The sequence below is a fragment of the Dermacentor silvarum genome, chromosome 2, assembly GCF_013339745.2.
Source record: "Dermacentor silvarum isolate Dsil-2018 chromosome 2, BIME_Dsil_1.4, whole genome shotgun sequence".
Classification (NCBI taxonomy): Eukaryota; Metazoa; Arthropoda; class Arachnida; order Ixodida; family Ixodidae; genus Dermacentor; species Dermacentor silvarum.
In genome coordinates, this window is record NC_051155.1 from 99231881 (window position 1) to 99258461 (window position 26581).

Genomic DNA, 26581 nt, shown 5'->3' on the forward strand with positions numbered 1-26581 from the left:
TATTGCGAGGAATAAAAATTCCAAGTAATAAAAAAGAAAAGCTGTAACATGAGGTCAACACTGCTTTACAAAATACCACGTGGATTTTGTAAAGCACTATATGTGCGTAAATTTCAAGGAAATAAATATGGGTTGTGAAGAAACACAAATCTTAAGTTTCAAACGGTAATTTAGCTAACAAGGGTGGAGGCTCGGGCTAGTTGGTTATTCATAATTGAAACCACGTACAGCGCGAAGGTCGAGGACTAAGAGAGACGACGCACACTGCGCTGTCTTCCGACACGCATACTTCAAAATGGAGATATACCCATCCTTCTTGGTCATTAAAATTAAAATTAGAATGTAAGATTAAAACGGTCGGCTGTACTTCCCAAGGCTGGGTGCGAAAAGCTTTGGGTGTGAAATGCTGGTTGCCATAACGGCAGTGAGCTACGCGCTGAGCTCAAGTGCCCTCTTCTGTCAATATGTAATCAGCAGGCAACAAACTGGCGGCTAGGGAAAACATTATCTGCGCCTTGCCATATGTTATCCAGATAGCAGTGCACATACTGTCGACTGAAATTTGTGTCCCGATGACTGCCAATTTTAAATTATGTAGAATCATGCCGAAACATTTCGAATTGCGTGGACCACAGCGCGTTGTGAAAGATATATCGTCGCAGACGAGAACCCGTACAATAGATTAAGGCTTCTGCTTAGATGGATTTTAAACCGCGCGTCCCTCAATTAAGCACGCGTTCGCAATTTCTGAATAGTAGCTTTCCAAGCGTCATCATACATTATAGCAGTAGTGCATATGCGTATACAGGGTGTCACAACTATCATGCACCAAGATTTTAAAATATTCAAATGCCACGTAGCTGGACAGAACCAAGGTAATGTTGTTTGCAGCCGCTTGGAGATACTACAATTGTTTTTTTTTTGCATTCCGCATAATTACATAAATAGTCTCAATTCATCACCTTCTGAAATATTATAATTATATGAAAAGTTTCAACGATAAAATTTGTAGCGCAACATGAAAAAAAAATTTAGCGTAGCTTGCACTAGTGGCGCAAGGCTAAACAAACAGTGCAGCTGATCGGCACCTAGCACTACCAAGACATCCCGAGCATCGTCCGGAATTTATTGATTATTGATCTATTATCGATTAGATATTCATTGGCTATCGACTGGCTACCGCAAGGTATTGGCCACGTATTTGGGCTAGGATAAGCACTAACAAGTCATTCCCAGCATTTTCCTGAAATTATTGATTATTTCTCGATTATCAATTAGCTATTGATTGGCTATTTATTGGCTATCACCAGGTATTGGCCATGCATTTGGGCTAGGCCACGGTAGGCTACGCTAAGCGCTACCAGGTCATCCCCAAAATTTTCTGGACTTTATTGATTATTAATCGATTATCGATTAGTTATTGATGAGATATTGCAAGGTATTGGCCATGTGTTTGGGCTAGGCTTAAACATCTTTGCTAGGTCACAGGGGTGTGTACCATTGTGCTTGGACCCTTTCTGCACTACCGCCAGGATCGGCCCACATTTTTAGTTCGCTCTACACGGAATAACGGTCGGCTTAAACAGCTCCGCTGTTAAAACTGCCGACACAGCTTTCTGCTGGTCAATACGTGCTACATAAAAATGTTTTCCGAGCGTGAAAGAAGCCCGCGAATATACGCAAAATTGCCGCTAGACTGGCCTCTCGAGGCGCTTTGCGTGTAATCGAGGGACTGTTGTAGCGTTGTTGTAGAACAAGTTAAGGACCGCACAAAGAGCGATGGAACGAAAAATGTTAGGCGTAACGTTAAGAGACAGGAAGAGAGCGATGTGGATCAGAGAACAAACGGGGATAGCCGATATTCTAGTTGACATTAAGCGCAAGAAATGGAGCTGGGCAGGCCATGTAATGCGTAGGATGGATAACCGGTGGACCATTAGGGTTACAGAATGGATACCAAGAGAAGGGAAGCGCAGTCGAGGTCGGCAGAAAATCAGATGGGATGATGAAGTTAGGAAATTTGCAGGTGCAAGTTGGAATAGGCTAGCGCAAGACAGGAGTAATTGGAGATCGCAGGGAGAGGCCTTCGTCCTGCAGTGGACATAAAATATAGGCTGATGATGATGAAGTTTCGGAGACTCGTTGAAGCGACAGGAAGGACAAAGCGTTTGTTCCACTCTGTTTACACTCTTTATCAGGCCAGCATAGTGACAGCGAGCGTTCGCGATCATCCAGTAAAATCTGTTCAGTCTTGTCTGCACGCACGTGACATCATGCTTGTTAATTCAGTTAGCAAAAGTATGTTTACTGCAATTTACACTGTCCATAAAACTACGAACCGTATTTCGTGTGTTCTACGTTTCAAATCTTAGCAGGCAATGCTGGTGGAGCTTACCCAAGGATGGTGGTCATATAAGTATCACTCCGTGCGTCTCGCAGTACACTTGTGTACACTTGATTTGGGAAGCTTTCCGCCGAATAACTACTTCATGTGTCACAACTGTAACTTGTGACCGTATGGCATCGTTGAACCTCGCATCATTTCAGCATGTTTCTGCTGCCCGTATGCCAGGCACTATGTTTTATTCGCGAGCGCAAGTTGTGTTCCATGATCACTGGTCGCAGAAAAGTGTCACTACGCTCGTTCGGTGACAGGTAGCTTAACACCTGTGCCGCCTTCCACATAATGAATACGCCATGTTTGGGACGTAGAAGTAGGAGCTATATTTCTACTTCCAATTACACGGCGCGTGCCTAATATTTTTGTTCACACGTGACGGACTACTTTTTGGTCGCGGACGCGAACAGTGAGAGAAGTTTAGTGAACAGTGAGAGAAGCCGTTGCCTGTCCTGCTATGTATGAAACGCAGCATACTTGTCTGATACTTTGCTGTCGCAATCAATGCTTCACCTTTAGTGTGAAACTACCACATTTCCCCCTCTTTTTGTTTCTACGACAGTGATCAAGGCTACAAAATACGATTGCTCAAGCCAGCTCTCGCTGCTTTTTGGGGTACTATTTGTAGGGATTTTCGAAGCTGCCTTCAAGTACACAGTGACATCGGCGTACGGAGAGCACGGTGGACTCCGCCGGACGCTGGCGGAGTACTAAAATGTCAACGCTAATATCTCCGCTTAGGGCTGGAACTATGCCCCGTGATAGAACCATCACCATGACGCCCGTACCTGCTCGAAGGGCTCGAGCTCGCTGTGCGAGCAGGCGACGTTCCAGGTTCCGTCGATTCCCGCCAGGCCTGCCGTCGACACGCGGTAGTCCAAGACGCCCATGGTTAGCGACATGGCGAACGTCGCGCTCAAATTGCGACCATCCCGCAGCATTTCCAACGTTCCCATCTGCGCAGAAGTGAAGGCTCGCTCGCTTTTACATGTCATAAATTAGGGAAAAACGACACAGGCGGGAATAATCACGTACTGCCTGGTCTGCCATCGCGTCCCTCGCATCTGGTAATCGCTATTGCGATGACCCATTTCTCCGGACGTCGCTGAGTGCAGAACCGCCGTCAGCACTAAACATCCCAAACGTAGGTGCGTCTCTCTCTCTGTTAATAACAAATTTACGAAAGCACTTTGAATCTGAAGGCGCTTGCACTGGCCCGAGCTGAACTATAGTGAGGGGGAACTGATGGGCTTAAATATGTATATCGGGTCGAGCGAAAGCAAACTAGGGCTGACCACGCCTCCGGGAAGGCTACCTCAGTTTGCCTGCGCAGGGCTTGTTGGCTGTAGTTGTGAACCTGCTCGATTTTGCACGCCACCGAATGCGCCGAGGACGGACCTAAGTCACTGTAAACATTAAAGACACTTGTTGCGGATACAAGGACGTCTTAGGACTGCACGCGTTCGGTTATACCGGTCTGTAGGCCTGTATCCTCAGCCATGGCCTCGATCGTGCACGTTTTTAAATGAAAGCAGAAGCGAATGAAAGTGCAAGTCTCTAGCAGCGTTTGCAGGCATGCCACCAGTGGTGTATCGCATCGCATTTCTTGAGCATCGCATCCGTATACAGGCCTTAGGAAGGCGACTGGCAATAATTCGCCAGGAAATGCTAGATCGAGACGGAAAAGTCGACTGTCGTGGTGCGTGTATGCTGGCGTATAGTGTCGAGAGGAAGATGAAAAGGGAGATTTCTGCCGGCGCGTGCTCTCAATATTCACCGGCGAAACGCACTCATAAGAAACAATTTCCGGCTTCTTTCGAGCGACGGGGTGATCCGCCACATTTAATGCTGTCACACAGTATTACGCGTGGTGCGCTAGGAGCCGCGATACGCCACCATCTCACACGCGTAGACACGGCTTATGCCTAAGAGCAACACCACGATAGCGTGTTACCCGGCAAAGTGGTTTCATATATGAAGCAAGAAGAGCAGTCGCCCGTTATACTTGCCTCAATAAAACACGTTGCTAGGCTAGTTCGTACCAGCGGTTGTTACACCTGCCTCATGTATACTTACCAGGGATGGCAGGCTAAAGTCGTTGATGTGCTCCTGGGTCCAGGAGCTGGTCGGCTCCACTTTGCAATCGTTGGGCGGCAGCACGGGGGTGTGCGAGATAGCGATGAACAGATTGACGTTGCTGGAGAAGACGGATGGTATACAATGAGTCCAACATAACGGGCATAACAACGCTTTACGAGGTTTGGATTTCTTTTTCTGCATACAGGTGTTTAATTTATTAGTCTGGCCATGACCAACGAATTTTATTTCCATATATCTTAACTGTTAGTAGTTTGGCCGCTATGACGGTAGAAAAGGACAGTACACTACCCTATTCACTATAATATCGAACGCGTTATTTCGCATGCACTGTAGTTTTGGAGATATCAGTCACTTTAATGCCACCTCCGTTTAGATCTTAGCGATATTGCAATGAGGAAGCAGAAATGACGCCTAATTTTTTTTTCACTTAAGCTTAGGAGAAGAAAGGAAATATGTGCAAGCATCAAACGTATAAGTGTTTTTAGTAAAATATTTGCACTAACTTGTTCTTCGCTGTGGTTCAATTTTCAGAAGCAACAAGTAAAACGAGTTTTCAGAAGCAAGTAAAACGTTCGCTTCATTGGTCAGTGATCTTAATTTCTACACGCGAGAGTCCGTGCACGACAGCGATGACGTTACGTTCAATGGCGCGGCTATTTGGTAATGTAGTCTACTAGCACGCAAAGGATTCAGGAAACAAACTGTCAGCTAGGGTCTTTTTTTCTTTCAGGCTCCTTTATAACTCTGTACGTTATATCGTGCCGGGTGATCGCCTATATACCAGCTAGCGACGTAAAGCAGAGGTGTGCGTAGCAAAAACCAAAATCCACACTGGAACCGCTTTTTAGTGCCCTCAACTTATTACATAGCACATTTTGCTTTCTCACCTCGCAATCTCAGTCGGAAAAGGCAGCACAGCTCCCTTGGAGTTTTTAATAGCTCTGAGGAAGATGCCTATGAACGAGATGCCAGATGTAGGGACGGCTGACTTCATGGCACTGTTCAAGAGCTGCGTACAAACGGAAGACGCACGTTGTTACGGTCCTGTCTCCTTGAAAACAAATATGCGGGTCCCACGCACTATGGGAATCGATGTAAGTCAAGCTTTGTATGCTATTTCGTCTCCCATGTCCGCCACGCGCTATTCCGCTAGTCGCTCCTGGTCGTAGTGCTCACGACGCTCCTCGTCTTCCATGGCCGCCACGCGTCGTTGCCTTGCCTCACGTCTTCGAGCCAGTATACATTCGCGGTCTGTACCACGTTTTGCTGCGTAGTGAAGACGCTCCTACTCTGCGCGACGCTTCTTTCGAGCCTGGGTGTCCTCCACGCTGAGTGCGTGCTTTGTAGCCATTTTGTTGGCGCGTGTTTACGTGATCCTTCTGCATACGTGGTCAGCACGCTGTTGAGACGTCATGAGACGCCAGCTCCAAGCGCTCTCCTCAGGCTATGGACGATTGTAATGTTACACTATCACAGCCCAGCACGCGACCTCCATAGCCCAGCAGCTGCATCTTTTGTCGCATAGGAAAGCAAGCACAGCACGTGCCATACACACAAACTGTGAAACACTGCCGCAGCGGCGCCGGCCGGGATGCGCGGAGGCAAGCGCCACCTGGTGGTGATGTAAGAAACCTAACGGCGCGTGCGAGCAAGTGCCCAGCAGCAGCAGCAGCGCCCGGAAAGTCGGGACAAGAGGCACAGAAAGCTTCGCTTTGAAAGATATAAGAGAAAACATATATTAAAATTGACAGATGACGTAATGGCTTAGAAAGGTTGAACCTAATCTATCACAGTGACACAACGCGCCGCGGTATCTTAATCGCTATGGCGTTGCACTGCTCAGCTTAAAATCGCGGGTTCAATCGGGTGCGCAAAAGCCGCATTCCTATAGAGACCGTGTGCAAAAAAAAAAGCCCATGACCATGCACCGGGTGCACGGGGAAGAATCCGAGGTGTTCAAAATTATTTTGTGAGCACCCGCTATGGCGTGCGTCATAATCAGATCAGGGTTGTGGCACGTAAAACAAAATAATTTTTTTTATTTCTTTATTTTTTGCACGAAGAGATGGCACGAGAACGAAAACGCTTAACCAAGAAAGCTGAGGATTTGCTGACATATTAGATTGTAAATTTGCAAGTACTTGAAAGTCCGGCTTAAGAAATGCAGGGATAAATGGAGATCTCTAGAAGAGGCTTCGGTTCTGAGGTGCACGTAAGTCGGAACCATGATTCAAAATGGGAACGGTGACGAAATCACACCCAGCGGAAAGAACAGCAAACAGAGAGGATATTGCGCGCTCAAGTTATCTTCCAGTGTTCAATTTGACTCTTGCTGATGACGACAATCAAGAAGGGGGTTTAAACTTCTTTGGTGACAATGCGCTTGGCTATGGGTTTATAATGACGACATAAGCGACAAACACGTAAGACGCACTTGCAAAGTAAAAGACTGCGGGTGTGAGCAGCGCTTTGTAGAAACGGCTGTACGATAGGGCATCCTCGGCATCACGATAGGGACACGCGCCAAATCTCGGAAGCTTTCCATATAAAAAACCTAGTGAGAGATTCGCAAGTGAAACCTCGGTAAAATTAAACGTGCACGCGCTTTTTTCAACCTGTGTGCCCTTTAATTTGGAAACTTTCTGTCTCTAAATTTTTTCACCTCCGTTCTTCTTTCCGTGCGTTTATGGCAGTGTTCATTTTTTCATAGTTTTCTTGCATTTATGGTATTCTTGATCCTGCTTGATCGCTTTCCTGCTTCGTGCATTTCTTGCTGATTGCTCTTGTTAAATTAAACTAATTAAACTCTGGGGTGTTACGTAATAAATAAATAAATAAAGCGTTTCTCCTATTATTCGATCCTGCCGATATTGCCGCGTGTCTGCCATACGATGTTCGATAGACGTATCACCTATGTTCCTAAATATACCTCATTTGACCAATAAAAGATTGATTGTCAGCGGCTGCGTTTGTACTTCTTTCTTTTTAACTCCACATCTATTTTTGTCCCACATTTCAGTGTTTTTTCGCTGAATTCAAGGCATGCATTACGCGAACTTATCCCTGCATTCTAGAACGTTCCTCCAATGAACACTTCACCTCAACTCAAGAAAGTAGATCGCAGCGCCGGCCAATGACAGAAGTGGTCACTGCGGGCCACGACCACCCACTGTAATTCTTGAGAAGTCTAGCGTCTCCATCAGTCGAGGAAAGGCGCTGTGCTCAACTCGACGGAGCAGAGTAACAGCTTCGAGTTCAGCGTCGTTTGACAATACGGGGGTTATAGTGTTGACTCGGAATCAAGTTCCGAGTAACACGCTAGACCCCAGAACGTACCTTGAGCACGGTGCTGTAATCGTCGGTCACATTGTGCAGCTGCTCGGCGGCAATCTCGGCGCGCGCAAATCCGTACCCGCGGATACCACGTGACGAGTAACTGCGTATGAGCTCAATGGCCGCCGGCGAGGAGAGGAACGGGACCAGCTCGCGGCGCATCTTGGCCGGGAACGAGAGGAGGAACGTGGTGCTCGTCGACTTCTCGGCCTCGTGCAGGTACGTGTCCAGCTTGCTTCCTGCAACAGCCGTCGAGAGTTTGAAACATTCAAGTGTGCCCTCTCCACATCAACCACTGGACAGCAGGAGGCATGAGGCTGTTTCAGCCTTCTGCAAGTGCTGCCGACGCCAGCCGCTTCAGCTACGACGGAACTACGACAGCAACGGACAGGCGGCGGTTTCATCGAGTTCTTCTTGCACTTGATACGCCAAGACTTGCACAATCCACTACGCGTATGTATAGAGTGCAGATGGCATGCACGGTTGTGTGCCATGTACAGTTTAAGCTCTTGCTTCGAGATGAATGATGGTTTGAGGAGGTCGTGAGAGCGCAACATCCGGTATAAGTTGCCCTTCATGCGATTGCTAGGCTATGTGGTCTGGCGCTGCTCCCAGTACATAAAGCTTGAGAGTGTGGCGTCTATAGTGACAAGGCGGCTTCTCAACTTAGCCTCTCGGCTTGATTGAAAACCACGTGGTGGCAGTTGACATGCGACAATGATTTCGTATATGTCAAGCGCCTGTTTATTCACCATTCTTGTGGACGGCTCACATTGCAATAACCGGCTCGCACCATGTGCAGTCAACAGGTGAGCGTCCGAGGCAACCCGAAGTGCAAATATCTAGCGCGCCTCGCTCATAGAAAGCACTCTCACATCTCTGGAGGTTCGTCATGCATCCTACAGACACCCACAATATGCAGAATACTGTGCACAGCGGGTCAACGGGCAAAGCCTTACATAACAACGGCAAGCATCTTTCGTTTTTTTTTTCCTGGACGACTCTACACAAGTAGTTATTCGGCATAGCTTGTACAAATTCAGGTTGCTTTGAGTAGGGCCAAGGAACCATCTTCGCCACAGATGTCAAAGCCGTGTAGGGACATCGGAACGCGTCGAGCCAAGCGAAGAACCTACGAATATAACTAATGAAAGCTCACCAAATAAGTAAACAGAGAGAACAGCCAGCCGGGCGTGATAATGTAACGATGATCTATACTAAATCTCTTGTTTTAGTTCCTTCTCGTGCTTCGTGAAATGCCCGAGCAACGATCCACCAATACACTTTATCACCTGAATTGGCTGTTCTCGAGAAGTGGATAATAAGAAAGGAAAAGAATTGAACGAAAGTAATTTATGTTTTAACAGCATTGGATTTCAGGCCACGCGCATGAGCGCTGAACACAGCTTAAGTTGCTTCAGACAAGCGAAAGGCACTGAACATTGGGCATGCGTATTTTCAAAACGGCAAATGCGCATATGTTTCCACGCCAACCGCACAATATTTGTAAGCCAACGCAGAAAAAATACAAAAGCATCATACGGCTGCTGGCGGAGACCCATTCGTTGTCGCCAAAGATGATGTCACGAAAGATGGCGAAGTCGCAGACGCCATCCACGGGAAGCAGCGGTAACCGTGCGTGGCTACCGGTTACGCAGATTAGGGGAGCGGCACCTGCGTGTACAATGAAGGCAACAAAGCTAGGAGCGCCACAGTAATTTGCCCCCAACCGCAATGTTAGACAGCTGCATCTCTCCGGTTCAAGCAGCCCAAGCACAAGAGGCTCGTGCGCTATGGTGTTGATTACGATGCCACGAACCTTCCTGCCGCTTTGATATCGCGATAATCTATATCGTGCTAGGACTAGGCGCTGGTAGCTAAGCGATGGTCCTGAATAGCATTTTCTTTTTCGTTTAAAGCGCGTTGCAAGAAAAAATTTACTGGACCAAAGGTCATTTAGCGCGTTACACGCACTTACCGACGCATCCTGACAACCATGCAGATACTCAAATTGTGCCTCGCTTCCTTTATGCCAGCGAGAGTGATTGCTGCAACCAAAGTGGGAGATGCCTTATCTTTCCTCCCCACGAACCAACTACACCTGATTGATATAGGTGCGACTGCGCATGACTTCGGCTCATGTCCGTGACGTCCGCGCGGAGATGAGCGTCTACCAATATGGGCGTCCTTCGAGGACTGTGTTTTGGGCATGCACTATGTTTTTGGGGTGAAGCTTGTACTGATTTCTCATGTTGCCACAATACATAGTAGTAACATGGTGCTGGACTGTTCGACGAAGTCGAACGCAGCAACCATAAGTCAAGGTAACGCCGTTTGTTCAAGAAATAGCCCAGAAGCCCAAGCACAGTAAAAATATATAGCAGGAATAACACAAAAAAATGTGCTTTGAGGTGAGATGTTTGCAAGAAATAAACAAATGGAATGATATTATAAGTCATGCTTCTTCGGAAGTTTCCAAGCTATCAACCTTAATAATGCCTCCTTTCTTGGGACAAGGTGCGATTTTATAGCGACGTCAGTGTACCTGTGGAGTTGAGCACTCAATAGCATGCGTGTGGCGAGCGTGTGCATATCCAGTGCTGCAAACCGTACAGATTTATTCCTTTATAAAGCATTCTGAAGGAGTGTTTAGGGATAAAAAAGTGGTTTCACATAGCTGTTTCTTTTTATGCGAGACACTTAAAAAATGTTCTGTCTAGATCCTGGCCGTTTTCGCTGATAGGCTATACGTGGCTAGGCGAACATCAGCTGCAAAAAAGAAAATTCATCGATAATTTCGCTGTTCAATAAAATATGCTAAATATCACTTTTATTACTAACTGTACAGCACCTCTTACAATTACAAGATCGAAGCCAAGTAGTAGTGAGCTCATGTTTGCTTAGCGCAAACTTTAAGTGCTAGCACTGTATGCGAGATATGCGACCATAAAATGGGCTGCGAAATACAGTGGCGTCCCATTCAACAGTTTGGGACGATCTTAACTGGAACACTAGGGCATATTTTACCAGATTTTAGGGACTGATACCTCCGAAAGCGTTCTTAGAAGATTTCTTAAGTGGACTTGACTTCACTACACCAGGGCTTCAATTGCGTAATTACAACATTAATAAACAGTATGACATACAACGAAACAGCTGGCATTTATAGACATTCTTTACGACGTGGCAGTGTTTTAGTCGGCACTGTACGAAAATCAGGCTTTCTTTGTATAAGCAGGTGACGTAAGCTTCGAGCATAGCTTTCTTTGTGTTCGGCAGTAGAGACGGCACACAACATCGGCCCAGCGAGTACGACGCCATATCTTATACTCTCAAGCCCTTGAAATTCGCATAAAACGCTTTCCTGCACCATTCCAAACGTTAACAGAGTGGCGAGTGGGCTCGCCAAGTCATGCACGTTGCCGTGACCCACCAATCATTGGCCGCCCTTTGCAACCTTCAGGCTGACCATTTGCACGCAGGCTTAGTAACTCAAGCAGAACTGCCTTAATATTCTTATTGCGAAACTTTGAACAACGTACTTTAGGTGTGTTTCCTTTTTTAGATGCGAAGCAGCTTATGGTGGGGGCTTTGTGCGTCCCTCCGTCCCGCGGCGTCCCACACCCCCACAGCGCATGCGCGTCTCCTCCCCCTCTCTCTCCTCTCCTACGCTCCCCCTTTCTCTCCTCTATGAATTCTCGTACGGAGCGGCGCCCGCGTCCGAGACCCCCACAGCGCATGCGCGTCCCCTCCCCCTCTCTCGCCTCTCCTACGCTCCCCCTTTCTCTCCTCTAGGAATTCCTCCGGAGCCGCCCGCGTCCCACACCCCCACAGCGCATGCGCGTCCCTCCCCTCTCTCACCTCTCCTACGCTCCCCCTTTCTCTCCTCTAGGAATCCGGAGCGGCGCGAACGACAGGTGGTGCGACAGCTGCATACTCCGCTGGGGGCGCCACCGTAGTTCGGCTGTATGAAAATGACGGAGCGCGCGCGCCTCATTCTCTCCTGTGCAGCGCCGCGATGAGCGCTCGGGCCGCTGCCGCGAAACCATCTCCCGCTCAAGCTAACCATCTCCCCGCTGCTTCGCATCCACACATGGTTCCCTTTAGCGAGAGATGGAGTAATTTTTTTTCCCTTTTCGTTCCCTGTACATACCCTGCGCAATAAAAGATTTAACGTTTTGTATATACATACCAAAATGTATTTTCTTGTTAGGTTATTGCGCAGAGAAAAGCAACGCGAAGAAAGAAAAATAGATTGCACATTTTATTATCAGGCAAACGAATAATCGAGCTTAACGCACATAATTACTCTTTGCGCAAATCTAAGAATCCACAAGGATCGATTCCCCATAAAGCTTTGCAGCGCTTCTAATATCAGCCGTTATGGGAGCTCTGGCTCATCTGAGGCTGCGAGCTGCCGAGACATGTAAGGCGTCTCGCGCTACGCTGCCTGTACTTCGGAGCGAACCATCATTACAAAAGCGGAAACAAATCAAGCCGCAAGACCAAACAGAGGAGGCCGCACTCGCCGAGTGTTCCACGAATAAATTAAATAAGTAAAGCAACAAAGGCTTCTGAAGTCACAAGCGAAAAGATTAAAGATATTCATACACCAGCAATCGCTCCCGACGTAGGGCAACAATTTTGAGTCATTTCAAAGAAATCCGCCAAAGCCGGATGTCCCGCCTCATGAGCCATTTAATGATTTCGCATAAGTAAATAAATAAATAAATAAATAAATATGGGAACAAACGGCATATTGTATGGAATCCCCATTTTTTCATATGGGACTAATGGATTATGGGATTGTTTGGTATTGGAACTAGTGTGTGATGGAAAACTATCGATGGTTCTATCGATACCATCGATAAATCGGTCATTAGCCCACTACCGATAGTATAACTATCGGTGATACCATTGATAACGCACTATTGATGTCGATGCTAATAATGCTAATAATGTAAGATCACTTGACATTCCGCACGCAAACGTTGCAACAAAAACTTTGCGACGTTTTCATGTTCCCGATTACATGACTGAATGTTATTATGTATGGTCAGTTATAGCAAAAATATTGGTAACATCACTAGTCAAGAGTTGCAAAAATTTCGATCGCCACATCACTAGCAAAATATCGCAACAATACTTATATTATTATCGATAGTACAAGTATCGATAGCTTTTGTTACACTATCGATAGTATTACAGTGAAATCTATAGTAATACAGTGGATATAGTGATATCGGCAGTAATAGTAATGATAGTATTTTTCGCACAATGGTATCAGAAATCTACCGATGCTATTGATAGTCAGTTTACCGATAGTCTTACATAACTACAACTATCTGACACGTGCAGCCTGTAATCGTTCCCCCAATGGCCCAGTAAGCGCTCACCAATAGCCACAGCCGGGAGAGTGGCCACGTTTCGGCCATTTGACAGCGGTGGCCTGTCGAAGTCTGAGAGCCCGGGCTTGCCATGGTCAGCGCTGGGAGGAGCGGGCGGCGCCACATCCTCGGCCCTAACGGTTGCTTCTGGAGCAGCAGTCGTCCTCCCCGCTGTGTCCAGGTCATTCGTGATGGCGTCCATCTCGGCGTTCCGTCTGCGGCCTTCGCCCTTGGGCCTGCCGGGCATCTTGATCACGGGCGGCACTGGCACTGCGCGTGAGCGACGCGACCACTTAAAAAGCAGAACCCTCAAATGGCTTGAGTGTAGTAGAGTATTCTTTCAGGATTTCGCTTTTATGTCCATGAATAGAAAAGTTTGATAAATCTTTAAAAAATGCAGCCGATCCAACGAGTTGGAATGTATATACAGCGAAGCTTTGTGTGAGTGCATAGAGTCGAAACACGAGTTTCTGTTTATTGAATGTCCGCACAAAGTCCCACGGATGGGCTTATTCAGGCGATTATTGCAGAGAGGCTAATGAAATAGCGCCGCCACTTCTGTGGACGTGCTAAGGCGAGCTTTCAGTTTCTTTTTTTTCCCCGCACCGCAGGCGCCACCGCTGCCGCGGATAGAAGGATGGATGGATGCTATGAGCGTCCCCTTTGAAACGGGGTGGTGGGTTGCGCCACCAAGCTCTTATTATTTTGCCTAATGTCCTACCTTTATCTTTGAGAAACACACAAATACAAAGAATTCCAGGCATCAACCTTTTTGAACCATTACTGGGAACTCTGTTTATGTACGTATCCGTTGTTTGTAGTCTCCCTACTTTCCTGCCACCAAACTTCCAACCACCTCTTACTAATCTCTACAGCTGACATGTTTACTTTGCCCGTACTATCCCTGAACCCAAGGGCTTCAAGGAAGTCAGAGGAGCCTAGACTTGCACCTGGGTAGATTTCTTCATATTCCAATAAAACATGTTCCACCGTTTCTCTAGCTTTACCACAGCAAGCACATGCGGCTTCGTCCTTGGTGTACTTCGCTTTATAACTGCGCGTTCTAAGGCATCCTGATCTCGCTTCGAAAAGTAAGGAGCTTCCCTTTGAGTTTTCATAAGTTGTTTCTTTCCTGATTTCCTTTTATTGCGATAGCAATTATATGGACACTTTCACCGGATTTCTGCCGTCGGCGTCGCCGTCGCCGTGAGGTTCCGCATAGATAAAATCTTCGCCGCGCGCCGTATGCCCGAGCGGAAGCGTGCGGGGACGCACGCTGTCACGGAGAGCGAACGCACTCAATCTTCCACGCGCAAGCAAGGAAGCGGGAAGCGAGCGCCGGAGGGAGCGGGGGGGGGGGGGGGGGGCGCATTTATACTCTGCCAACAACCGCGCTCGTCGCTCGCTCGCACCGTCTCTTATCTCCACACGGCTCTGACCTTTATGCGCCGTGCATTCGCCGCTCAGTTTCCGTTGAAGCGATAGACCGCACGTACCTTCGCCCGCTGCGACGTATATGCGCTTACTGCCAGCGTTTTGACAGTCGTTGTCTGCAGTCATTCAGTGTGATCTATTCATGTTTGTTTGTGCGCGCTCACACCACAGTTAGTAATAGTCGGGCCACATTTTCCAACGCACGCTACACATGCAATGCCGCCCGGGTCGGCAGTGCAGCGCTACAGGTGTGTCCCTTCGCACGCGCTGCCCACGGGAAGCGCTTCTCATCAACACCACCGTTTCACACGCGCCTTCTCGTGGTCATCGAGTCTCTCTTCATGTCGGTCTACTTACGCCGCAGCACACCTGCTTACTTAATCAGCTCATGTTTACTACAATTCATATTGCTACCAAAGCCGCTCACCTTACTTCGTATGACATTGCTGTGTTGCTATCGCATTCATTGCTTCGCCCTTAGGGCGAAACTGCGACATTTTTTTTCCTTTGAGGTAGTTAGTCATTAGCAGGTTTCTTTTCCATTGCCGCCACCCATAACCTCGTCTCAGCCTCTCTCACTTTGCGTTTGACGTTCTTTGTTGCCGTGTTACTTGCCATAAAGGTCGCATATTTGCTGATAAGCTTCCTAGTTTTTTCCTCCGCTGTAAGTCAATGTTTTGCCTGTACAAATAACTGAACACTCTTGCACCCCATCTACTTTCTTCCATTTTTCTCAGTCGTTCTTCAAAATCAATTTCACTCTGAGCTTCCCTTCCTTCAATATTTCACCAGCCCATATCATTCTGCACAGCTTCATTAGTAGTCTTCCCGTGGGCGCCCAACGCGAGGCGTCCCACTGACCATTGGTTGCCATGGAGTCCTGATTGTACCCCTGACTTCAAGCAAACAAGCGCATTTCCAAATGTAAGCCCTGGAACCATTACACTTTTCCACATACCCCGGAGCATCTCGTACCTATTGTATCCACATAGCGCCCTGTGTTTCATTATGGCCGCATTTCTCTTCCCTTTTGCTGTTATTGTTTTCTCCTGTTTCTCCAGATATCTATCGCCTTCGTTTATTCATATGCCAAGGTATTTGTATTCTTTTACCCGAGGTATTTCCTGTCCCTGAATCAACACTGTCTGTTCACTGTTTTCATTGAATACCATAAAACCCGATTTTTTAACGCTAAATTTTCATCCTTACTTCTCACATTCTTCTCCACAGATATCAGCCATACGTTTCATATGACTTTGCTTGTTAGCAGGCAACACAATGTCGTCCGCATAAAATAAAGCTGGAAGCTGCTCCTCATCTATTGTGCCGGCTTGTTTGTGTGAGAGGTTAAACCCGATATTGATGCCTTCTAGCTCCATCCTTACCACGTACATCATAAACAGTAGCGGGGATAAAGGGCAACCTTGTCCCTTGTTGATATCAACTTTATCGTCGCTCGTCATCCCTTCTCATTCAATGCAAACAGCATTTTCTCGGTAAATCTTCCTCAATAGCTGTATACAGTCGTTGCCTATACGTTCCCCTTCTAGAATATTCCACAAAATCCGGCGATCTACGTTGTCATACGCTCCGGTAATGTCTAGAAAAGCCACATATAGTGGTCTCCTTTCTTTTCTGGATATTTCAATACACTGAGTAAGGACAAATAACTTATCATCCAGCCGCCTACCGATTCTCAAACCATTCTGAAGTTCTCCCAATATGCCATTATTCCCTCCCCGTGCTTGCAGCTTCAATTTAATCGCCTGCATTGCTAACCTGTATATTATCGATGTAATGGTCAGCGGTCGATAAGAGTGAATTTTATCTTTTCCCCCTTATTTTTCTAAATTAATTTCATCCTACTTTGTCTAGTAACTGTCTGGTATTCACCTATGTTGTAAGCATTTTGCTACTGCTTTCAACAGAGCTTCCTTACTTTTTGGTCCTAGCTCCTTAATCAGTCTAACGGGAACCTAGTCTAAACCTGTGGCTGTGCACTTAGGAATTTCTCTTCAGCTTTCTTCCAGTATTACTCAGCACCAACTCCTTTTCCGTCTGGTTTTCGTTCATTCTCTCTTTTTCCTCAGAAACCTCCTCGCCATTGCCCTGAAATGATTCGGCTGTTATTTTTTCGAACATTCTTTAATGCCGCGTCTCCTTCCAGTTTATTTCCATCGTCGTCAAGGATATGTTGCTGTAGTGTTCCCAACTTCCTGCCTAATACGTTAATGTGGTTCCAAAATATGCTAGGTGCGGCCTTCTTTTTCGCACGTATTTCTCAAAACCAACCTTCACTTTCACCTTTAGTCTTTGCTTGAACTAATATTTGAACCATGTTTCTTTTTCCCGCGGTATATTTCCCATTTTCTGTCTATTTCATCCTGCGGCAACTGTGAATTTTTTGCCTGTCTGTGTTCTCGTGATGCTTTCTTTCGTTGATTGATCGCCTCCCGTATCTCCCTGTTCCACCAGCTTTTCGGCTTGCCTTTTCCTTTCCAACAAGCATGTTGCTTTTCTTTCCTCATTTCTTTCGTCATTACACTTACAAGCTCACCATATTCTCACTCCTTGCTTGGACATTTGTCAAGTTCTTTCTCGACTCTTGTGGCTATATTTGCTATTTGTCCATCGTTCAAATTTGGACTGGTCATTCTTCGTCCCTTGCTCTCTTTCCCAACTACATATCCCATTTTCAAAATTATGCGTTTTGCGTTTATGGTCACTCCCTATGCTGCTACCCTCTTCCTCGTCTATGACCATTTCTTTCAAGTGATCATAAATTCCTTCTGTCATCAGACAGTAATCGATGGCCGATTGTCTATTTCTGCCTTCCCATGTGATCTGGCCATCACATTTTGGCCCCGTGTTCACGATAACAACGGCATGTTGCTCACAGAGATCTAGCATTAACCTCCCGTTGCTGTCGGTATAACCGTCTAGATCCTGTATGTGGGCATTCATGTAACCCAACAGGATAATTTTGCCCTCCATCCCGAAACTATTAATATCCGCACTTGGGCATTTCACTAACTCGGCATTCTTTGTAATTTTTCCCTGTCCATAAATACGTCACCCCCAGCCAAGTTTTTTTTTTTTTTCACTGACTGTGCCTGATAGCCAAAGATGCTCTTGACACTTTGAATTTAGTCTTTCCCACTTGGCCCCCTGATGTACGAGCATTCCAGCTCCCCCTCCCTTTCTTTCCATTTTGGTTTGGTTGCGCCCTTCTCAAACATAATTCTCAATCATTGGTGGCTCTTCTAAGTCTCTAAGGTGGATTTCTGTAAACGCGTACACACCTATTTGTTCTCTATTTAACTGCTCCTCAGTCTCTAACCACGTTTCTTTTCTTCTACCGCCCTGCATGTTTATATAACCTATTGCGAAGCGGGCTCTTTTCTTTCTCGTTTTTCTCTTGCTACCGGTGCTGTTAGTCAGAGGTTCCCCTAAGGGACCTTCTTCATTACTACTAACCCTGGCCTCGTTAGCGCCCGTGGGCCCCCAAAAAAGCAATTGCACAACCAGCGAGTCGCCAGCCCACTTCACGCCCAAGCCTGTGATCGAAGTGGATTCCGCCTCTTGAAAAGCCACCATACCTTCTCACTTCATTGTTGACTTCCACAACCTCGAAACCTTTCTCTCGGATCACTTGCCAAATCGCCTCATTAGTGGCCGCAACTGCTCTTTGTACGTTAATGTCACGCACAGGTACCTCTGGCACAGTGCATACCACAATCTGCACCCGTGGTGACACCTCGCGTAAGTCGTCTACACCCTTTGCCAAACGCTGGGCTATTCCCGCCCATTTCCTGTTCAGCCCGTCATTTAGGCCGCCCGCTACTATTACAAGGTTGCGTGCCTGCGCATTCTCCGCGAGCTTTTCTCTAGCTCGCTCCATGACATCGGCCAATGTCCTCCCTGGAAACGTCCCTACCGCCACTCTTTTGTCGCTTTTGTACGCTCCACAATTGCCGTTGAGCACCTCGACAGATTTGAGTCACCGGTTATTATGACCTCCTCACTCTCCCCTCCTGAAAAGGTCTCACCCTGCTTTCCTTTGTCCACCTTGTCCGCGTGATTCAGACTCGACACAGGGCATTGACCCCTGCGTTTCTGCTTTCCCTTAGCTGCAGAGTCACTGTAGGTGACCCTCCTTCCAGCATGTTCCACGCATTCTATGTGCTTTGTGGGTACTTCCGGTCCTGTCTCGCTGGGAGCCGGTGTTTCATCGTCACTACGACTTTCGTTCGTAATGGCGGCCCTGTTCAATTTTTCCTCGGCTGCTTGCAGTCTTTCTTCCACTGCCTTCCGTGCATCACGTTCCATATTGAGTTCATTTCACAGCTCGGCGATCCGATTCACAAGCTCAATCTGGACATCCTCCATTTTCCTTAGCCTAGCATCGACATCACAGTGTCTGTCGATTGGCGCAGTTTCCAGGCTATTCTCATGAGTCCCCTCGTCTACCTTTAGAGAATCCCCCCCCCCCCCCCCTGCTCGCCTTCCCTTTCTTTTCGCCATATGTTGCACTTGGCGTTCTCAAATGCTATCACCGAACCTTCCGAAGTACGTACCTACAAAAGGCCAATACGCACAGGGCCTAAAATCTTAAAATGCCAGAATTTATTTATCCACAATTAATCACAAGGTATCAGTAGAAAGTGTCAAGCAAACTTAATCCATGACACGTGCGCACGTGTTCGCAAACGTGGCCACACTGATTGTCCTACAAAAGCGATATTCTCGATACAAGTACACACACGCTAAAAACACTAATGGCTAATATCTCTGACACTTCCCACCTATTTCAAAACTAAAGGACTTAACGTACCACGCGGTCACACGTGTTGAAACATGTGTCAGGAAACGACGTTCTGACTGTCCTCAAAAACGAAATACACCCGATACACACACGAAGAAGGAAAAAAAAACAATATCTTATAGCCCTGCCGCTTCCAACCTATTTAAATGTTTACAAAAACAGCAAGTTTAACAACAGAAGCAAGATGAAAGCATGCAAAAAAAAAAAAACTTTTTTCGTCCCCGCCACGGAGCCCCGGAGAAACACGTCCGTCCCAGATTCACAGAGGCAAGCGGCGTCTGGTGGTGGTGCAAGGAACACCGTTACGCGCGTGGCGCGCGTGCTCTGCTGTGATTGGTTGGCCTATTCGGCAAGAGAACAGCCAGGCTGCAGCACTCACGGTCACGAAACCAGTTGAGGTTCACAAAGAAACGACTCACTTTTAAAATCTACGCAAAGATAACCATTCTGAAATTCTTCCCGGAACCATAGCACCAACACGTTAATTGGAGATTATAAATTTCGAATCGTTTTCTCGTAATTCGTCCGTTCTAGCACAGTAAATGCTGTGAAAATTTTCTAGGTTGAGTCCTTGGTTACTTTCTAGTGCTACATCGTCCTTGGTTATCGATATCCCCAAAAAACAGTTAAGGCCTTTCACAAAACAATCCTGCCTAACCAAATTGAAGCGTACCATAACCAATTGTAGTTGAGTGAGGTGCAGAAATTATCTCAGTAGGCCTACATAGTTGATCAACGTTATTAAGATTAGCATTCAACCAATCTATGGAGATATTGATTTACCACCACCCAAACGCGCCATCTATGAGGCGTGTACTGCAGCTGCACTTCTCTCTCTCTCTCTCACTTCCCTCCGGGCATGCTACGCCATCGTGCGGCACCGCCACAATGTCCGCGAGTAGCTCGCGTCTGAATTTATTCAGACAAGAATATCTGAATGCATATGACGAGGGCTCGATTCTGCCCAGCGCCCCAAAATTTTAAAGGAGTTCTTGTTGCTTAACAGCAGCACATACTGCCAGTGGCGCGAACAGAGTGGCACACATACAGTGACCTATGTTGGCATCAAAGAAGTTCATCGAAGAGCGGCACTTAAACCTAGGGGAACATGTCCAGTGAACCAAATTTGTCCGAATGGTTGGTTTTGAACCCAATTTCATCATCACAACCCACTGCATTGTTCATTCCGTTCGAATAATGAGCATGCATTGCTCATCACAGCCCAGCCATGTTCCATTCATTAGACCATAGACTGCTCTGTCACTCAAGCTGGCGTCAAAGATGTTTGATACGGACAATCAGATAGACAAAGACATCGCGAAATGGATGAAGCTCCCAAAGAATTCTAATCACGCGAAATTTTAGAAAACTGATAACTACACTCTTTTTACTATGTCAATCTAAAAGTCTTTCTGTAAGCCTACTTTTTTATGGTTCCGTTATTTTGTACTCTACTACTACCTAAAATGACTGGCTAAAAGCTATTGTTGGTACTCGGTTATTTATTGCTCTGCATTTATAATGATGCTCATTTTGTTCAATTTGTTGGTTCGTGTAATGTTTCATGTTTTACTCACTGCTGCCCCATTATGCAATACTTCATCTGGGCTTTATATGTGTGATATATAATAATGATAATGACGATGACATATTTGGGCAAAGTTGATCATTTCTTGATCGATGGGAATTTCAGCCGACCGACAGACTCACGCACGGACGGACGGACGGACGAACGGTCAAACGGACAGACGTCACACATGAAGGTAAGCAACTCACCTTCCGGTTCATCGTGAGAGTCCTCTCGCCGGTCAAATCGTTCGCCCGAGGCTCGGCCGTGGCCACCGCCACTCCTGACCCGTGGTTCATCCCGGTCGTCCGACACCTCGGCATGGATCTTGCGCACCGCCACTCGCCTGGGAGCTGCGAGTGGAGACGACCTGTTGTGTTTGTCGCCGTATGCGCCAATATGTCAACCTGCATAGACTTCTCAGTCTATGCAAAAGCGCTCCACAAACGCCTGCGACAAACGCAGGCAGGCTAACCAAAGGTTGCCTGGCTACGATCCAATAGCCTAGGCCCATTCTCACACGCGTTGCATAGTAGCAGTATACTCTCATCATCTTCACTATGCCTGTAAAAAAACGTAACCTGCACTTTGCGAACACGCCCTATGTACTCAAGCTGTGGTTTCCACAATGCAATTAGCTTCACGGTTGTGTCGGCGACGTGGCCTCTGAGACTGCATTATTTCGGGTAGCTACGAGTAGCTAAAGGCAGACGACGGCAGCCCCGAGAGTGACTTCCGGTCACGGTGCAACGAAACCTCGGACTAAAGCCCCTCCATAGTACTACCGCTGTCAGTTAAGTAGCGCCAACCTGCTCTCGCCCTCTTCTATTTCCCCTCATCTCCAACCGACGGAAGCGGAAGTGCCGCCATGATCTTTCAGCCAACCTTTCCACCGCCGCGGCTTGATCGTGCGTGTTCTCGGCGACCGCGGAAACAACATGGAATGCCACGATGGAAGTAAGCAGCGCCAGAACTTCCTACCAGAAGCGGCGGAACCGGAAATAGGTGGCGGCGGCTCTACTTAAAAAAAAAATCAGGCAAGTTTACACTCGGTCGCGCAAAGCTTAATCACAGCGAAACTTACTGGCTGCTACTGCTAGATATTAACTTGGTTGCTGCTGGGTCTTGGCTTGGTTGAACTTAACTACGCATGAAGGAAGGTATTCTCGAGCGATCATTTTAGGAGGTGCCTTCTCTTTCGCGACATTTCGCGTGACTAGCGCTGGAGCGACAGCGCTCCTGGCATGCAACAACCGCAGGCAGGCTAACCAAGTTTGGTACAGTGCCAAGAATGCTGTCGCTTGCCGACGCTGAACGCGTTGGCGATATTTCGCGTGACTAGCGCTGGACGCGTCGGCGCGTATGAGCGACAGCGTTCCTGGCATGCCACAAACACAGGCACGATAACCAAGGTTGGCACAGTGCCAAGCACGCTGCTTCGTGGCGACGCCGAACGCGTTGGAGGCTAGCCGCTCGATATCAATCGGCCAGCTTCGGTTTGTCTTGAGCTTTGCGCGGCCTAGTGCAAGCTTCCCCCTTTTTTCTCTCCTGGCTCAGCGCGCCACGGAGAGAAGAGAGGCGGGGGTCGGGAAGGCAAGGAGCTGGCTAGGAGGAGACCGCATGCACATGCACGCGGTCTCCTCGTCCTCCTCCTCCGGTTGCCATGGCTACGGCGCGGCAGTTGTTTGGCACGCACCACAAATCACGGCTGGCCTAAACAGCTTCGCTGTTAAAAAAAAGCGTAAGCTGATGGAGGGGCTTTACCTCGGACAGTCTCCGACAGCTGGATAACGTGACTGTGACACGCTCTTCTGTCAGGGCTAGTCAGACCTGAAGCCGCAGACGGTTTACGGACAGTCCGGGACTGAATGATCGAAGAGGCGCAGTGCGGCGCGTGCTGAAAGCTCCTTTACGCGCTGTGTTGTCACCGCTTAGTCTGGCTTTTAGTTCGCGTTGAAGCGAGACGCGTGGGCCACTGTCTTGAAAGCGGTCTGCGATGGGGGCAGGGAGTGCGGCGAATGCTGATAGCTTCGTGAGCGCTGTGTTCTCGCCACTTAGTTGGCAAGCGAGAGGCAGCACGAAAGTGAATTCGCTCGCTGCTGCGGGCGTTATCTTGAAAGCGATCGTTATGCGGGACGGACGGACGGTTTTTCTCGCGTTGAAGCGAGACGCGTGGGCCACTGTCTTGAAAGCGTTCTGCGATGGGGGCAGAGAGTGCGGCGAATGCTGATAGCTTCGTGAGCGCTGTGTTCTCGCCACTTAGTTGGCAAGCGAGAGGCAGCACGAAAGTGAATTCGCTCGCTGCTGCGGGAGTTATCTTGAAAGCGATCGTTATGCGGGACGGACGGACGGACGGACGGACGGTTTTTCTCGTTGGGTAAGCGTCGATATGTTTACGCATTCAAAACACCTCTGCGGGAAGCCCGCGCTGGATGCACTGCCCATATCTAGTACACTCCAGTAAGACCGTCCGCGCTCATCGCAACGCGCAGTACCATGGCCCGAGCATGATTAAACGCACATCAGAACAAAACATGTTGTTATAAAGGCGTGCGCCATTTGCGCGGCCTCCCGCTGAACGTGGCGGTCATTTTATTGCGATAGCAATTATATGGACACTCAAAAGCTTTCTGCCGTCGGCGTCGCCGTCGCCGTCGGCGTCGCCGTCGCCGTCGCCGTCGCCGTCGCCGTGAGGTTCCGTATGACGTCACGTCGCCGCGCGCCGCCGAACGCTGTATGTTGAAAGGGCGCGAGGGACGCGCGCTTTCACTTTCTGCGCCGTGCTCGCTTAAGGGCTGCAGAAGTAGGCGTGACCATATATGTAGAGCAAACGCGCCTTCTTCAGACGCGCGAGAGTCAGGGGGAGGGAAGGGAGCCGACGTTTAGCTGCGGCACCAAGTGGCTCAGTCCAGCAACAGTCTTTTGAGCTAACGCGGGCAAAACGCCGATGGCGTCGACAACAGTTCTGCGTGTTGTTGCTACCAAAGCCGCTCACCTTACTTCGTATGACATTGCTCTGTTGCTATCGCATTCATTGCTTCGCCCTTAGGGCGAAACTGTGACATTTTTTAGTTACACACTCAAACTGACATAGTTTCTTGTGGCCTGCATTGGTTCTCCATACAGTTGATGTGTTCAGTTCTTTTCTGTCTTCGGGCAGTGGCTGAGTGGCTGTATTTGTTCGGCTGATTAGCATGAAGTCGCGGTACGGTTCCCCGCCACGACAGCCGCACAATTAATTAGGGGCAGAACCGAGGAATGATGGAGTACTTAGGTTTGGGCGTACATTATACAGAGAACCCCGCTTGGTCGAAATAATTCGTGAGCGATCACTATGCGGCGTCTCTTATAGCCGGCGCGCTAGATCGTTTGCGTCATTCAACCTCACCAATATTTTTTTATTTGTAAAAAATTGTCCGCGATCTCACAAGCCACGTCAAATACCAGCGATTAAGTAAAAGCTCATTGTGTAGTCAAAGACTATTATCGATAGGGGGTGTTGGCCCTCATGCGAAACCAAACAGCACTAATACTAGTGCATTAAGCATGAAGAGTAACACCTAAAGTGGTATTCAGCGGCAGATACCTGGCATATAGCACCGCAAAAAGTAGTATCCAATGAAAGCTCCGTACAAAAGGTATAGGTCAACAGGGACAACCAGCTAATCTGAAACCAAAGCATTTGTATACACCTAAAGCAAAATGTTCGCCCTTGGAGAATTACCTCGTTCCGAAGCAATATTCGTCATCTATGTGGCGTGCATTTCCTGTCTTTAGTGTTGCGCTGCCTAAACTTTCAGGTGACGAATGACATCCACCGTCATGGCTGCGATTTTGTAGCGATGCCTTTTTCAATGCTATTCCTGTTCACGCTTTTCATCGTCAGTGGTCAAAGCGGCGCTCTGCCCATGTTATCAATGGGATAAGCCGGCCGTCAATGGTGGATGATAAGAGTGACATAGAATCGAGCGGCAGACATCGCTACAATATCGCGGCTCATCACGACCTCGCGTTCCTGACAGGAAAGTCGCGAGCGCAGAATGCTAAACAGAGGAAATGCCAGCACGCAAGATTGATGGGGACAATTGGTTGGCGACATAAAAAGGCCTCAAATTGTTAAATTTTGTTTAAAATATGCAGTACGCATAGGCTTACGTACAATTTAGGTTACGAACGAATCCACTTGTCAAGAGGTTTGAAGTGCACGCGACAAGAACGTTCTGCTCGCGCTCACTTTCGAGCTCACTCCTTACGCAAACCTGTTGCGTGGACTACATTTACATTTTAAAGCAACTCACGTGCCACAAAAGTTAGTTGGGCGCTGTCCGCCATTGACTTGATGCGCGTCTTGAAAATTTCTTCGGGTTTGTTGAGCATAAGCACCAAAATGTAAGTGTTTGAGCTGCAACGTGAAAAGCTTACGCGCTGCCCTGGAGTGGAAGAACATGACGATGCCCAGCAGAGCCGCCAGCCCCACCGCCGCGATGCAGATGGCCTGTGCCACGTCAGGGTTCCTGCCGATGACGAAAGGTTAAAGATTATATAACAGGTAGCTTGTTTCTCTTTTAGACAATACAGAATATTAAATGTTGATAAAGGCTTGCGTTGGGGCTAGTTGGAACAGCATAATTGGGATACAGCGCAGCAGACCTGTAATAGGCACACAGCTAGAACCCAAACAGCAACGAGGCAGTGCTTCCTCGTCCATATTCGTGTTCTAGTGCTGTGTTTGTTATAGCTCTACGGTGTCTATATTGCAATTATCATTTTTACATGTTGCCTGTCCCTGACGGATACCAAAATTCCAATCCTTGCACTGAATTGCTCGAAGAAGCTAGCATTACTTGCACAGTAAATCGAAACACATATTTCACTAATTAACATTTTTTTAGTAATGAGGTGTTTAGTCATTATCTTACGGCCAGATTATCGAACCGGAACTTAACTGAAGACCGAACACCGGAAAAAACTATGTGGGCACCTAAGCAGCTCTTATGATGTGTGACGAGAGCATTACTTGTCGCTGAGTGTGTCGCTGAGTTATGTCGCCGAGTTTAGCGTTGAGGCGACATGCCGCCGAGTTCAATGCTGCTGTGTTGAACTCGCGTCCTGATTGAAGTCTCCTACGACGAGCATGGACGTGCTGCTGCGTAGAGCCGAAGGCAGATTCCTGTACACGAACGCCATCGCGTCCGTTTGAGACCAATTTGGCGCCACGTAGACGCACACAGCCCCGAGTTCCGTTTCGAATAACCCCACGAGTTCCGTTTCGAATAACTGCAAAGCGCACAACTCTGCGTCTGCAACGAAGCAGCCTCCGAGCCGGACGGGATGAAGCCCTGGCTTGGCGTATGTGGCGACGTCGGCGGCAACGTTGTCGGGTCGCTGAGCGGGGCACACGATCGACTATCCCATGACCTCTCTCTTGTCATCCGGCCTCATCCGTGTCTACCATCGCGCGCCACGTCGTCCACGTGTTTCAGCAGGAAACACACGCTGAGGCAGGCGACGAGGCATGCTGCCCGATCCGCCATGCG

General features: G+C 47.9%; 1 protein-coding gene across 1 annotated transcript in view; it reads right to left on the reverse strand.

Moving 5' to 3' along the window:
• LOC125943490 (uncharacterized) overlaps positions 1-26231 on the reverse strand; it is a 42047-nt gene extending 15816 nt beyond the window's left edge. Inside the window, exons 1-9 of the mRNA XM_049662833.1 lie at positions 26221-26231; positions 25467-25558; positions 21254-21397; positions 13228-13488; positions 9374-9505; positions 7835-8070; positions 5386-5507; positions 4475-4595; positions 3187-3354 (exon numbers count right to left, since the gene is read on the reverse strand). Of these exons, the coding sequence (XP_049518790.1) occupies positions 3187-3354; positions 4475-4595; positions 5386-5507; positions 7835-8070; positions 9374-9505; positions 13228-13488; positions 21254-21397; positions 25467-25558; positions 26221-26231 (1287 nt within the window). The remainder of the gene's footprint in view (positions 1-3186; positions 3355-4474; positions 4596-5385; positions 5508-7834; positions 8071-9373; positions 9506-13227; positions 13489-21253; positions 21398-25466; positions 25559-26220) is intronic.
• Positions 26232-26581: the final 350 nt, after the last annotated feature.